This window comes from Fusarium coffeatum (genome assembly GCF_003316985.1).
Source record: "Fusarium coffeatum strain FIESC_28 chromosome Unknown BRIP53273_contig_61, whole genome shotgun sequence".
NCBI classification, from domain to species: Eukaryota; Fungi; Ascomycota; class Sordariomycetes; order Hypocreales; family Nectriaceae; genus Fusarium; species Fusarium coffeatum.
Window position 1 is genome coordinate 394512 of NW_022157857.1, and position 14804 is coordinate 409315.

Consider the following 14804-nt stretch of genomic DNA (forward strand, 5'->3'; position numbering starts at 1 on the left):
GACCAAAATATATCCTTTCTTGTGCTTTCTTTTGAGGCTAGAATCCGGTTTGATGATGCGCTGCCGCCCATGTCTCAGCTCTATCCAAGCTAGAAGCTGTACAGCCGCAGCGCTAATAGATGCAAGGGTCCCTATTGGAGAGATGCCGAACAAAGTGCAACAAGGCATTTTCAGGGCACAATGCTCTTTTTTTTTCATTAAGAAAAGAGCTCCGCCTCATTAAATCGCCCTTCTATTTTCCTTGGAAATTCAGGCAGTCCTAGCAAGTGCTATAGCTTCCAAGTTACCATGGCTTCACTTTGCAACTACACACACCCAGAACTTCAAATCACAGAGGGTCTTGTTCGCCACGATACAGGCATTCTTTTTCCATACAATCCCGAATTCTACGACACCGCCACAGGACTATATGGCCCGGGCGCTATTTACTGCTGGTACATGCTCCTCACTTCCGTCTTTGCAAATTGGTTCTACGGCCACGTCAATGAGAAGAAACCAACTCTTTCAAGCGATCTTGTGGGCGCATTGGCTTATCCAGCTTTCGCCGCTACGGATCTCATGATACAGTCCATACGCATGATTGGAATAAAAGATCGAGCTCTTGCTATTAGCTGCCTCACGTTTCTTGACAGTGGTCCTCCTGGGCATTCTTACAGTACCGAGCCACTAGATATGAAGGCAATCCCTCCTGAGGCACTCGATTTGGGACAGCGTGTGATTGATATTCTGGGGCCTTGCAAGGTCTCATGGACGGCGGGTATGTTCCTGTGCCTTCTGGCCGTTTTATTTATCAGATTGGAGAAGGTCCCAGCTCCAAAACTACGAAATATGCCGCCATGTTACCTGATAATATTTGCAATCTTTACCTACATAAGCCTATCGCTTAGCGTCTTCTATTTCAGCACTGGCGATCTTGGAGAAGCATACCTCCTGGTCATAATGGAAGCATTCAACCAAGTGGTTCTTATGGGAACCTGTGTTTTGACGGCCCTGGAAGTGGCAGTCATACCTGCATACCTTATCCTCCTCACGTCAGCTTGGAGAGAAGGAAACGACGAGAAGATGCGAGAGGCGCTGAAGACTCTCAAGGATGGGGTTCTTCTCCTGATATTAGCTCTTGGGCCGGCATTCTGGATCATCTTCGAACTCGAAATGAGTAATGTTCCCGACTTGGGTATTCGAATTACTGAGCGAGATCAACTGGCGACTTTGATTGTCGGGGTTGTTACGTTGATCTATACGATTTTGGATCTTCTTGATATTATTCCTGGGCCGGTGGATGTCGCGGTCGCCGAGGAGGCGATGGAGATGCTGCCACCGTCAAACGATGAGGCAGATCTTGTTTATAGTCCCATTGGTCCTCTCTAATTTATTGGTAACAGATCTGTTTATTGTTTTATGTTGCATATCCGTAGTATGTTCGGAGCCTCAACTCCGTCATCGCCTATCACCACCACGTTTGAAATACCTAAGCAACATCACACTAGCTACAGCCACAATAGTTACGAGCTCCTATTCTCCTAGGTGGATTAAAGAAAAAGCAATGCTTAGCAAAGGGTATCATAAATGTTAGGATAATTTACCCTAAGCTTAGTACCTAAGAAAGTCTAAATTATTTTATTAGTAGACTTCTATATCCTGGTTATTTTTCGGACTGCTGGCCTCCATAACCTACCTATTCGTAACCACCTCAGTTCTTGCTGTGACAAACAAGCCTTTTACCTGCCAACCGAGCAATCTTACGCTTTCCTTTACTGATCGTCGAAGTTGCTAGATCCAATGTCTTCCTAATGGTCCCTCTCTGTCGATCCTCCTCAAATCTGGCCTTGTCCTGCCGCTTCATCATTGACCCATCCTCGGGATCGTCACCCGACAAGAGCCAAGGGCGTCCAGCAGCACCACAAACGGCCGCGAAGACGATGGAAGCCCAATGCACTTTAACTACATTCTTAAACTGCGTAACGTCGTATTCCGACAGGGTTACCTTGACAGTATGGCCTGATAGTACCGGCGCTTTCGCTTCTGTATGCAATTTTCCGTACCGAAAAGACTCTTGAGGACAGTTTTCGAATCTGGCCAATTCGCCACACAGCGTAGGCCAATCCTTATCCAAATCCATCAACTGACCGAACCGTCCTTTGAGCTTGGGCATCCAGTAGAGATTCAAGGTTACCTGGACGCGGCCTTCGCCAAGTGATTGTTCCTGTCCTTCGGCATATCTAAATGCACAAAGACCATCTTTAAGGTAGTTGTATAGATCCGAGTCGATAGAGAGCATATTCCATGCCATATGGGTCGCGCCAAGCTTCCTCACGCTGACGGCAGGGCTCGGCCATGACAGGAGGTAAGTGTCCGCTAAGATGGCTCCTCCATGAACGGAGCCTGTGGCGTTCATGTGCTCAACGGTATCATTCCAAGTAAAAGGAATAAAGTAGAAGACCCGAGGGGAGCTCTTACCCGTTACTACACAGTTATGACCGTCGCGGTCGAGACACTTGGCTTCCTCGGCCGTGCTGCGAAGAACGGGTGGGAGGTCAGACTTGGCTCTGAAACGGATGCGGTACTTCCTGGCCTTACAGTGCGTTTGCCAGTCCTCCCAAGGCATGTCCAAGGAATCCGGCTGCGGGCAAGGAAGCTTGTAGACGGCATGCTGCCACTTTGGATCTTTCAGGTTATCTGGGTCGAGGTGGAGCATATCTGCGAGAAATTAGCCATTGCTAATGCCAGGGTATGGAATATAGTGAGTGACTTACAGTGCCTGCAGAAAGGAGAAGTAACGCTCAAAAGTCGTTGGTGAATGCTTGATGGCATGACGCTCGGACGCTCTGCGCATAGTGTGCCGCCCTTCTGAAGCTTATGCAAAGGTATCAATAAAATAGTCACAACATTTTCGCAGTAGAAGCGGAACTGAGTTGGCCACATGTACGATTCTATTTCCTTGGCACGTCGAAGCCGCTCCTCGGCCTCGTCGCTCCCGAGAAAAACAAGACCAGTAGAAGCAGGGGCATATGAAATAGGGCTGGCGGTATCCTTGATAGGTTCTGTGATCGGAACTTCGTGCTCGGCACTGAAGTGACCTCCGGCGTGAGTGGCCATGTTGAACGATATGTGTAGAGAAATGAAATGGAACCTGATGTGGGCGATGGGCCTGTATTTATTTTAAAGTGTAGAGTGAAAGTTTTCGGTGTTTCTCTGATTAGACCTATAATAAAATTAAACAATACACGCAGAGTAGAGTTGCGATTCAGCTGAAGGGTAATAACTTTCATTGTATTCAGCGGATGTAAAGGTTAAAGAAAAAGTAAGACTTAGCTAAGTATCATAAAATTTAGGATAGTCTACTCTAAACTTAGTTCCTAAGCAAGTCTAAGTGACTCTGTTAATAAACTTCTATATCCTGTTTATTCTTCGACCGCCTGCTAAGAACATAGACTTTGAAAGGTTGCAGGCCCAAAGATTATATCGCAAGTAACACAGGAGGAAAGTAGTTTCTCAGGACACTAGCATTAGCCATTATTGACAAGTTCTTGACTTTCTTTCTTAGTTAGAATTGAATCAGCTTTGGTAAGAAATATCCTACTCTAAAGTCATGTTCGGACCTCAACTCCGCCGTCGCTTATCACCAGCTCGTGTCGAACTTCCATTTAGGGACTAGCTTACCCCGCCTTTGCGAAGCCGGATCTTGGATCATGACATGGGGCGAGGTCTTCCATTCCGTGACGCGATAACAAATTTACTGATTGCGAGATAACAGGACTCACTTGTCTGAAGTCTCTCACCACTTGATAACGCCATTCACAAAGCTCAAGTACTGCTTGCCTCTGCACTGAATTTGTGTACAAGGATTGCAGATTGCGACTGCGACTGCGACTGCGACTGTGACTGCGACTACGCCACTCACCAACTCCAATCAGAAATGTCCCCAAGTACAACTCCGAACTCGGACAAAGTAAAGAAGAGACCCAAAGTTAGAGGTAAAACATGCAATCACTATTGGCGCGTTATTCCATAGACCACTAATAGCCTGCTAGGTTGTTACCAATGCTCTCGTCGACGCATAGATTGTGATCGCAAAGAGCCAGAGTGCGCAAAGTGTGTTGCCAAGGGTGTCAAATGTAGCGGTCTGGGTCTAAGATATCGTTTCAACGATGGGATTGCTGCAAGAGGGAGGTTCGTTGGCAAGACGATTCCAATTGTCGATGGACCGGTGAAGTCGGCAAAGAAGGACGATGTGCCCGATAAACGAAGAAAGGATGATCCGTTCAGGAAAAGTGGCTATGAAGATACAAGGCACCCCGAAGATGAGATTGACGAGACAGTGGAGGATATTACAGAAACAACAGAGTTGGCGGTATCATATCAAAAACCGTTATCAGTCGACTGGGGTCTAGATCACGTCGATCCAAAGTCAAGATTCTGTCTCGGATATTGTGCGTCCCCAAACCCTCCCTCCTCACATCCTCTAACACATCACAGTCTCAAATAACATAGCCCAACTCATCGCCGTCATAAACATGGGCTTCAACGGCTACCGCGATCTAGTCCTCCCAAGAGCAGAAACAGATCCCCTAGTCCGCAAAGCAGTTCTTCTCGTCGTCGAACAGCATCTCTCTTTACAAAACGGGACTATAGTATCACTCGACCCAGCAGCATACGGTTCCATCGTGAGAGAGCTTATTTCAAGGTCGAATCAATGTGCGCCTCAAGATGATGATTCTGCTCTTACGGCTTTGTTGTTGTTGCATATTCGCGAGATGATCAGTGGGAGTGATAACTTTAAACTGATATATGGGTCTTTGAGGGTTGTTGTTAATGCACTTGCTGCAAAGGGAGATAGAAGGACTTCTGATCTTAGGAGATTTCTTCAAATGCAAATTCTCAGGTAAATTCTCCCAACTGGATATGAATTTTATACTAACAAATTGCAGAGTCTGCCTCTTTGGAGAATCTCTTTTCAACGAAACAAACGGCGTCCATTTCATCCAAGCCCAGCAAAGAGCCTGTCTAGAATTCATAACATGGTGCGAAAGCGTCCATCCCGAACTAAAACCCCTCCTCTCCCAACTCGCAAACCTAACAACCCTCGCCTGTGATATCTACGTCCAACGCGCTATCTTCAACCCACCGCCCGAAGCAACTGTCCACCGGATAGAAGAGTTCAAACAATCCCTGAACGAAATAGACGCGTACGTTGATATTGTGGGTCGGCATTTACTTGCTTGGCCGTATTTTATCATCGCGGCGGAAAGTTCGACGGAGGATCATAGGAATTTCTTTTTGGAGAAGTTGGTTTCTTTGCATAGTAAGACGGGGTGCTGGAATTTGCTGAGGGCTGTGGAGCAGGTAAAGGAGATTTGGGCTTCGCAGGGGGTGGTGAGGTGGACGAGTTTGCTGGGCGGTCCGACACAGGCCTTTATAATGTGAAGAACACGAGTTGGTAATAGAGAGGGTTGACTAAGATCCAAGTACAGATGTGATAACCTTCTCTACCCTGTCCACTATCATGTCGACTTCTTCTCTTGTGATTGCGAAGGGTGGTGAGACGATGACCATGTCACCTCTTATACCGTCAATGTTTCCAGTGGCTGGGATAAGCGAAACACCGTGGTCGGCACTCAAGCCTGTCTTGTGCAGTTTTCCGGCGATTTGTTCGCTCAGTGGAAATGGTTTTTTGGTGTGCTTGTCTTGCACAAACTCCATCTTCAGACTTGTTAGCAGACGTTCTTCAAGGGTAGAGTTTCACTTACACCCCAGTAAAGACCTCTTCCTCTGATATCACCAACATTCTTATGTCCCGCCAGTCTCTCTTTCAGCTTCTCACTTAAGACCTTGCCCATCTTCTGTACATTTTGCAGCATGTTGTCCTCTTTCATGGCAGTCTGAACAGCAAATGCAGCAGCACACGCAACAGGATGGCCCTGATACGTCTGACTGTGTGAGAAAGCACCAGATCCTTGTGTTAGAGTATCTGCCACTTTGTTCCCGACTAGCAAAGCGCCAACAGGCATATATCCGGCTCCGAGACCTTTGGCGACGGTCTGTAGATCTGGAACAACGCCTTCTTGCTCCCAAGCATGAAGCGTGCCTGTTCTGCCCATGCCGGACATGACTTCATCCATGATCAAAAGGGCGCCGTGGCGGTCGCAGACTTCTCGCATGGCTTTGAAATACCCGGGGACTGGCGGCGCACAACCCAGTGACTTCTATCGTCAGCGAAATTCATCGGTGGAGGTGTTGACTCACTGTGCCAGAAACTGTTTCCGCAATAAAGGCACACACAGTATCAGGTCCCAGACGCTGAAACTCATCCTCTAGCTCTTTGGCCAGACGATCGACATATTGTTGTTCTGTCTCTCCCTGCTTCATCTCCCGATAAGGATAACATGGGGAAACGTGAGAAACATTCGTAGCGAGGATAGGTTCGTAGACACCTCGTCGAGCTTTATGCCCTCCTACAGCCAGGGAGCCTAGCGTGTTTCCATGATATGATTGCTTACGTGCGATGAACTTTGTCCGATTCGGTTGTGGCGTCGATAATTCCGTAAAGTACTGCCGTGCGATTTTCAAAGCTGCTTCCACAGCCTCGGTACCTAAATCCAGTCAATAACACTCATCGCCTCACCGATAAATTCTCACTCACCTGAACTGACAACAAACACCTTCAACATATGCCCATCAGTAGAATCTGTTAGAAAACGACATATCTTCTCCGCCGCTTCAGTGGTGAAGAAAGGGTTATAGCAATACGCTACTTGGTCCAGTTGAGCAGCGATAGCTTGTTTAACTCTTGAATCATTGTGTCCGATGGCTACGACAGCTGCACCTGAAGATGCATCGAGAATTTTGTGTCCTTCATGTGTTTCTAGCCATAGTCCTTGGCTTTTGACGATTCGTGGTGGTGGGCTGTTTATCTTGGCGTGAAGTGTTGAGACGCATGCACGGGAAATAACAGCAGGAGCTCTGCTGTTGCGGAATGCTCTTCTTGTAAATGTACTGACTGGAAGTCTCATCTTGGATATTATCAAATGTTTAATGAAAGAGAGAAGTCTACAGCTGGAATTGCGATATCGGGTCCTATCTATACTTGTATCACTTGTACTGTAGATATGGCAGGCAAAGTGAGGAGAAACGTCCAATGATATTGAAGTTCATGATATGCTAATGATAGACTTACCCAACAAGGTTTCGCGAGATCTGGGTCTCCTTCAGCCTACTCTTTTTGGAATAGTGCATGTGTCTGGGGAAAGTCAAGGGTAGGATAGGGTAAGAACGGTTCAACGGTTGTTACATTCTTGCAAATACTATTGCGAACAACCAATTTGTTGGACTAATTAGTACTATGATAGATGACCCTAATTCTGTTTATAAGGTTGCGCATTTGAGTTGCATATCTGTTTCTATAAGCTGATCTGATTCATATGATATGAGAAGTGGATATCCTCAGTTCCATGGCTCCAGCTGTGTCCATCCGAAAGAATGTAACAATCATTCATTGTTCCTGATTATGATTCGCACTCAGTTTATGTGAACGCATTCTCAGAAACAATAGGTGGTTATGACGTATTACGTCTCGCAACGTTCCTATCATTGCCCTCGTCAAAACTGGCCAATCGGGGTACTTATTGTTTCTCACAACAATCAGGATACTTCAGCGATTGGGAACCCAACCACCTGGACTTTGCCGACCATGGATGCCTATCTTTGCGGGGGTTGTATGTTGCGGATCCCAAGGCCTTGGAACCTTGTTTCTTTGGTAACCTGTCGTCTTATCTTGTCGTCTGTCGATCACTGCATGGCCGAGGTTGTTCTGTCTTGGCCGCAGTCAAACAGAACAACAACATCGCAACCTACACGATCCGAAACACAAATATCACCAGTCTATCAATCCCTGATCTCTTCATCTTCTTATAATCTTTTTTATTCTACAATTGTTATAATGCTTGGGAATAAGGATGAGATACATGATGTAACCCCGCTCAAGACCGTTGCGATGCCCCACTATCTTCGTCTTGCCAGCTTCCTCATCAAGCTACTCTCCCCAGCGCCAAGAGCTTAATATCATGCTTAAACAAAGTTCCCTCCGACGATCAAGGAATATCTGCGTGGCGGAGTCAACAAATAGAGACCGCTACTACCTTCCCATCATGATGACTATAAAGAGGACTCTTCCCTCCAGCTCATTTAGATCTGCAGGCAATCTTATACCAGGTACTCCAAGATGTTGTCCAAAACCGTCTGCCTCGTCGGCTTGTCCGCTGTATCTGCTGTTAACGCTGTTCAGTACGGATATAACCATGTTCCTGTTCGGCCTGATTCGGACTTGGTGGCTGCTAACTTTGAGGATGTTGACATTGAGCTCTTGTCGCCTGCTTTCCTGACCCCGGATAACAGACAGGCCGGTTTTAGCAATGGCACCCAAGGGCCTACTTCTCATGAGGATATGGGTATGTTTCTTAAACTAAATCTGGTTGAAGCTATACTGATTGATAATAGAGGCATACATGGAGGAAATCGCTTCCAAGAACGATTACATGACCTACCACACAGCAAACTTCACCTCAGAGGAAGCCCGCTCATTCCCCTACGTCAGACTCTCACAAGCCAAGACTCGCGCAAGATCAAACAAAGTCCGAATCTTCGTCCAAGGCGCCGTCCACGGCAACGAACCAGCAGGCGATGAGTCCCTCATGGCCCTCCTCGGCAAATTCGACAAACATCCCGACTGGGCATCCAAGGTTCTCAAAGACGCTGACATTGTTCTCATGCCACGCTACAACCCCGACGGCGTGTACTACTTCCAGCGCACGTTGGCGACTAACTACGATCCCAACCGTGATCACATTAAACTTGCCCGTCAGCAGACTCGTGAGATTAAGAAGTTTTTCACGGAGTTTTCGCCGCATGTTGCTATTGACATGCATGAGTATGGCTCGTCTTCCAGATATGGAAATTATGTACAGGCTTCGGATGGACTTTTTTCTGCGGCCAAGAATTTGAATATCAATGAGGATATTCGGAAGCTTTCGGAGGAGTTGTTTGCTAAGAATATTGGTGATGATTTGGAGAAGGCTGGTTTGAGGTGGGAGCCTTATGTTACTGGCCGAACCAACTCTACGCCTGGTTATGTCCCTCTGTAAGTTCACCCTGCTATTCCATCATGACTTTGCTAACAGAATCTCAGATTCAACGAGGCTGGATCAGACGCCAAGATCGGCCGCAATGCCATGGGTCTGACTCAATGCATTACTTTCCTCTGCGAAACGCGAGGCATTGGTCTGGCTGACCAGGAATTTCAACGCCGAACCGCCTCTGCCTTGACTATGGCCAGCTCCATCATCGAGTCAGCTGCCTTCAACGCTGAGAAGGTCTTCAAGACAATCGAGGGCGGTATCAGTGACTTTATCGATTCCAAGGAAGATATTATCATCACCGATTACACTGAAGTCAGCGAGCGTCTTTTCATAATGGTTGACGCAACCAACGGCTCTATTGTCGAAGTCCCCATCCAATTCGCTTCCACAACACCCGTCACCGCCAACTTGACCCGATCTCGTCCTGAATCCTACCTCATCCCCGTCGCTTGGTCCGGCCTTGCTGAGCGTCTCCGAGTTTCCGGTCTCGAAGTCGAGAAGCTGAATAAGCCCTGGAGCGGCACCGTTGAAGCTCTGAACGTTACTTCTGCTGAGCTCAGCAACTCGTACTACGAGGGAGTTGTTCTTGCTACTATTACTACAGAGGTCAAGGAGAAGGAGGTCAAGGTTCCTGCTGGAAGTTTCCTTGTTAGCACGCGTCAGAAGAATGCTGGTTTGGCGTTTGTTGCGCTTGAGCCTGAGAACATTGATTCTTATGCTAGCGCTAATATTATTCCTTTGGAGGTTGGGGATGAGTATCCTGTTTATAGAGTTCTCGAATAATCCTTCTGGTCAAAAGGGACTCTGGAGATATCAAATTCTGGTATATAGATTGACAAGATATAGAAACCTGATTTCAGGATATACGAATTGAAAGACTTTGGTCACTTGATACAGTCCCTCGGCCGTTCATCTTTTACTCAAATTAAGTAACAAACTTTCTGGTATCATTGGCTAAAATGTAGCTTACAGGAAACTCAAGTTGACTCTGAGAGTTTTCTTTTGGAATGTTGATGAGGCTGGTGACTAAGGCGACGCCGAGCTATAATCCTTGTCGCCAGCTCACTCCCAACCTCCGCCTTTTCCGACTCATCATCAATTAAACCATAGTCAAAATGCTCGTCAAAAAGAATGAATCTGGTGTTGAGGAAAAGCCTTACAAGCGAATCATTTTTTACCATCAGACTCATTACAAAGAGGATAGATATATCTCCCTTCAGCCCACTATTCTCCCGGGCGCAGGTGTCACCCACGTCATCATCGCGGCCATTCATCTCAACTCGCCCACGCGCATCACGCTCAACAATGACCTCTACGATTCAGATAAATTCATTCCTCTCTGGGATGAAGTCCGACAGCTTCAAGCAGCAGGAACAAAAGTTCTGGGTATGCTGGGAGGTGCAGCACAAGGCTCGTACACAAAACTCGACGGGTCTCTTGAAGGTTTCCACAGATGGTACCAGCCACTGCGCAAAATGATCGCATGGGCAGGCTTCAACGGTTTAGACCTCGATATCGAAGAAGCAATGTCCCTCGGCGGCGTAATTCGGTTGATTGACCATCTTAAAACCGACTTTGGTCAATCCTTCCTCGTAACCCTCGCGCCCGTCGCACCAGCGCTCCGCAATGAACAAAATCTAGGCGGCTTCAACATGGAAGAGCTGGAAAAGGGTCTGGGATCGCGCATAGCATGGTACAACACGCAATTCTACTGCGGCTGGGGTGACATGAGCAAACCGCACGACTACGACAGAATCATCGCGCGCGGATGGCCGCAGGAAAAAGTGGTCATCGGGCTGGTAACCAACCCATCGAATTGTTCAGGTCATGTCGAAGAAGCAAAACTGCGACAGTGTCTCGCAGAGTTGGTGAGGAGGTATCCCCGGATTGGAGGCGTCATGGGCTGGGAGTACTATAATGCGAGGACGGAGCAAAGCTCCGAGCCGTGGAAGTGGGCCGAGATGATCAATGACATGTTGAACTGTGATTCTGATGCAGGGGAGGAGAATATGAGGGTCATTTAGGAGTTTGTCATGTTGATATATCTATGACGACAGGATGCGCCACAGAAGGCACGCGACACTACAAAGACTCCAGATTATTTCTGAATCTACATACAACTCTATCTGACTTTCACACTTTGTTTACTATTCATTACCAAGCAAATCGCCAAAATGGGTTCCGAAGATGATGATAAGAAGCACATGGAGAACCACCAGCATGAGTTCGCTCATGATAACCATGACGACTGGGAGACTCAGCCTCCATACATGAGACCCGATGAAGCTACCGAGAAGCGAGAGAACTTTGAAAAGAAAGTTCACGGGTCTTGTCACTGCGGACGAGTTCAGTACTGGCTGAACAGCGACAAACCTCTTGCTTCCAAGTATTGTCATTGCATCGACTGCAAGAAAATCCACGGTATGATCCACTTTATCGATCTCAGATCGAACTCCACTAGCTTCAACACCGATCGGCGGGCTAACAGATCTCAGGTGCTCCTTTCCAATGGGCTGCTATTTTCAAGAAAACCGACCTTGGTATGTCTATGCTTCACAGATCATATCATGATATTTACTGACTACTCCAGCGTTTGAAAATGGTGTCAAGAACCTCCGTTTCTACAAGACCTCATCCAAGAAGAACGAGCACGTCCTTCCTTGCAAAGTCGGCTGCGCCGAGTGCGGAAGCTGGATCATGGACGAAGGACGAAACATGGTTCTTCTCTTCCCTACACTCCTAAACCTCGACACTCCTCAGCTTCGAGAAAACTTCCAGCCTCAGTATGTCCCTCTCTATCGATATTTACACGAGCTCTAACATAGTATAGATGCCACATTTTCTACAAATCACGAGTAGTCGACATTCCTGATGGAAAGGACAAGTGGACGAAACTTGACAAGGATAGTGAGCTCATGAAGGATGTGGAGTAAGTTTGTTGAGAATGAATGAATGAATGTTGATGATAAGCGGCGGCGTTGAAGGGATTGGGAATGATTGACAGGGCTGATGCGAGATGTCGTTAGAAGTGAACGATCATCTGCTATTAAGACGAAGTTATGAATGAAAATATCTGATGCCTGAAGACCTGATGAATACTGTGATATGATCCTTTGGCTGGAGTTGTTGCTCCGTGAAGTCCAATTGCAAGGTATTCTCCAGCCAATCGCAGAACAACTCCGGGCTAAAAGTTCCGGTTCAATGTAACTCTGCAATGCAACTGTGATCTGACAGGTTGTGTACAGTAATTGCAGAGCGATTAACATCTAAAATCGGGCGAATGGTTTAGTGGTATAATACTCCCTTAGCATAATTCATCCGAATAATCTGGGAGTGGTCCAGGGTTCGATTCCCTGTTCGTCCATCTTAGGCGGTTTAATCCCGCTATTATACCTTCTCTTTTTGCATTTTTACCTGTTTTTCCAGTATTCTTCTTTTCGATTTCATACCGTAACTAATTGCGTTGATTACGGGTGTTGATCTTTTTCCTTTTTCTTTCTGTGCTTTACGTAGAATTAGCCTGCATAAGTGGAATGATTCAAAGGCAATCATGATTTGAAGAGGTTCCTTCAAGCTATTTCATTTGACTTTATAAAGCTTTGTCATCCTGGAATGACCCCAACCAGTCTATTAGACCTTATAAGTGCTGACGTGATATCAGTCACTTCCTCGCATAAGCTGGGTTGTTGAGAATCCTTCAAGAATACTAAACAGTCTCTTCCCCCCTTTCAATCCGCATCTCTTCATTATCTCGCCAGGTCTCAAATCATCGCTCCCTTACGCACAGCTGTGAAGCCTTCTCTAATCATCATCCCCGGCAACTTCAGCCTCCCACGTTTCTGGAGCACGATCCAAAAATCAGTTCAAGACAAGGGATATCCCGTCGAAGTAGTCGGTCTCAGATCCTCACGGGAAGAACCTATCGATCCAGCACCAGGTTTAGCTGATGATGTAAAAGAAGTTTCGTCAGTACTTAACAAGCATATCGATCAGGGCAAGGATGTAGTGCTTCTTATGCACTCTTATGGAGGAATGGTTGGGACGGAAGCTACACGCGGCCTGAGCTGTGTTGAGCGGGAGAAAAATGGTTTGAAAGGAGGGATTGTTCGGATGGTGTTCTTGGCTTCTATTTTTGCGCCGCCGGGGAGAAGTACTCGGGGGTTGTATGATGCTAATCCCGGTCGCTATCCTCGCAAAGAAGTAAGTCAACATTGCTGCAGGATGTGAATAAAGGCTGACTTGAATACTACAGGGCGACTATCTCTTATGTGACGAAGACACAGCAATGTGCTTCTACAGCGACCTCACAAAAGAACAAGGCCTACCTCTAGCTCAAGCCGCATCCAAACTCTATCAGGCCGTCCGGGTGTTCGGCGATGAACAGACCTACGATGGATTCCATAAGCTCATCCCATCAAGCTGGATCCTCACTAAGAAGGATATACTTGTACCAGAAGCTGCCCAGGAGAAGTTTATATCACAGCTTGAGGAGCATGGTGGTCGGAGTGTGCCAGTCTTCGAGCTTGATACAGGCCACTCGCCTCATCAGACGAACCCGCCACTGTTGGTGGAGACTTTAGACAAGATTCTCGAGGATTTATGAACTGTAAAATTGTGGGGAGCTGGATATACAAGACAGTTTTTACGAATGAAAAGCAAAAACAAAGCTAAACTGGTGTAATTGGAAACATAGCTGTGAGGTCACTCGTCTACAACGAGCCCTTCGGGGGCAGGGCAGATCTTGGTTCGAATCCTTGGTTTGGTAATGCTATTCCTTTCTCTTTTTTGTCTTGGATAGAGTTCGTTGTGTTGTCTGCCTCGAAGTCTATTTGAGCATCCAGCCCACTCCCAACCTTAGTCGCGTAAGCCAATCCAGCAAGGTACTCAGCTGAACAATGTAATTCACAAACCTCTTTGTTAATCGCCACATTCCTAAGTTACCCTGTAAGATGGCGGGATATCGTGTTTGGCCCTTGTCGCGAGGGTTGGGTATGTCTCAGCGCCACTCCCTTGCATCACCCCTGAAGATCAGAGCATCGCGACAGCCTCAACTCGGATTTCGGCAAGGCCTCGATTTATGGGACACGAAAACGCAAGTTTTTACCGAAAGACAATTTGGTTTCCGTGCTTTATGGCAACCGTGGAACTATTCTTGGCCAAATGTATCAGGTAAATGCAGAGGGTTTGGTGCGATATTCATCTATTGAGAAGGCCCTCTCAATGACACCACCTTATGCATTATTGAATTATTCAGTGTTTAGAGACTATTCGGTAAAGGTCTATTGATAGAAACCATCAATAATTGCTTTGAAGGTCGTCTTGAGCATTGCTCGGGAAGGCGAACACTTCTCAATCCGGGCCCATCCCTCGAGACATTAGGCCATTAAAGTGAGACATCACGTCTTCTTAACCTCCTTCATTCCTTCCATTCCAACTTGCCTCCCTAAAACACGCTGTCTTCTAAATTGATACATTCAAATTCCAGTTGATGCCAGCTTTACAACTTTTAGTGCGTTTCATCAGCTGTCCTCTGCAGGTCCAACCACACTTCAGCACGACGTATCTCTCCCTGCATTACCAATGGTATGCGCGACTCCCGGGAAAGCGTTTTAATGGTTATCGCATTGTTCTCTGGACCCGGGGAATAGTCCCAACCACACGGGTTGGCGTGTC

At 46.9% G+C, this 14804-nt stretch overlaps 7 protein-coding genes across 7 annotated transcripts; 5 read left to right on the plus strand and 2 right to left on the minus strand.

The window, feature by feature from the left end:
- Positions 1 to 288: 288 nt before the first annotated feature.
- FIESC28_02898 (uncharacterized protein) lies at positions 289 to 1368 on the plus strand (the record flags this gene model as incomplete). The annotated part of the gene is made up of 1 exon (XM_031157047.1): positions 289 to 1368. One exon carries the CDS (start codon positions 289 to 291, stop codon positions 1366 to 1368), a length of 1080 nt encoding a protein of 359 aa, XP_031018999.1.
- A 322-nt stretch (positions 1369 to 1690) lies between these two features.
- FIESC28_02899 (uncharacterized protein) lies at positions 1691 to 3096 on the minus strand (the record flags this gene model as incomplete). The annotated part of the gene is made up of 2 exons (XM_031157048.1): positions 1691 to 2697; positions 2754 to 3096. The coding sequence occupies 2 exons, from the start codon at positions 3094 to 3096 to the stop codon at positions 1691 to 1693; spliced, it is 1350 nt and encodes a 449-aa protein (XP_031019000.1).
- Positions 3097 to 3916: 820 nt separating this feature from the next.
- Positions 3917 to 5347, plus strand: FIESC28_02900 (uncharacterized protein; the record flags this gene model as incomplete). The annotated part of the gene is made up of 5 exons (XM_031157049.1): positions 3917 to 3974; positions 4032 to 4430; positions 4477 to 4882; positions 4929 to 5186; positions 5344 to 5347. 5 exons carry the CDS (start codon positions 3917 to 3919, stop codon positions 5345 to 5347), a joined length of 1125 nt encoding a protein of 374 aa, XP_031019001.1.
- Positions 5348 to 5454: 107 nt separating this feature from the next.
- On the minus strand, positions 5455 to 7010 carry FIESC28_02901 (uncharacterized protein; the record flags this gene model as incomplete). The annotated part of the gene is made up of 4 exons (XM_031157050.1): positions 5455 to 5700; positions 5748 to 6203; positions 6244 to 6590; positions 6641 to 7010. The coding sequence occupies 4 exons, from the start codon at positions 7008 to 7010 to the stop codon at positions 5455 to 5457; spliced, it is 1419 nt and encodes a 472-aa protein (XP_031019002.1).
- A 1208-nt stretch (positions 7011 to 8218) lies between these two features.
- On the plus strand, positions 8219 to 9914 carry FIESC28_02902 (uncharacterized protein; the record flags this gene model as incomplete). Its single annotated transcript, XM_031157051.1, has 3 exons — positions 8219 to 8444; positions 8494 to 9133; positions 9182 to 9914. 3 exons carry the CDS (start codon positions 8219 to 8221, stop codon positions 9912 to 9914), a joined length of 1599 nt encoding a protein of 532 aa, XP_031019003.1.
- Positions 9915 to 10246: 332 nt separating this feature from the next.
- On the plus strand, positions 10247 to 11155 carry FIESC28_02903 (uncharacterized protein; the record flags this gene model as incomplete). The annotated part of the gene is made up of 1 exon (XM_031157052.1): positions 10247 to 11155. The coding sequence occupies one exon, from the start codon at positions 10247 to 10249 to the stop codon at positions 11153 to 11155; it is 909 nt and encodes a 302-aa protein (XP_031019004.1).
- A 150-nt stretch (positions 11156 to 11305) lies between these two features.
- On the plus strand, positions 11306 to 13734 carry FIESC28_02904 (uncharacterized protein; the record flags this gene model as incomplete). The annotated part of the gene is made up of 6 exons (XM_031157053.1): positions 11306 to 11552; positions 11627 to 11671; positions 11722 to 11914; positions 11962 to 12060; positions 12890 to 13331; positions 13384 to 13734. 6 exons carry the CDS (start codon positions 11306 to 11308, stop codon positions 13732 to 13734), a joined length of 1377 nt encoding a protein of 458 aa, XP_031019005.1.
- Between the last annotated feature and the right edge of the window lie 1070 nt (positions 13735 to 14804).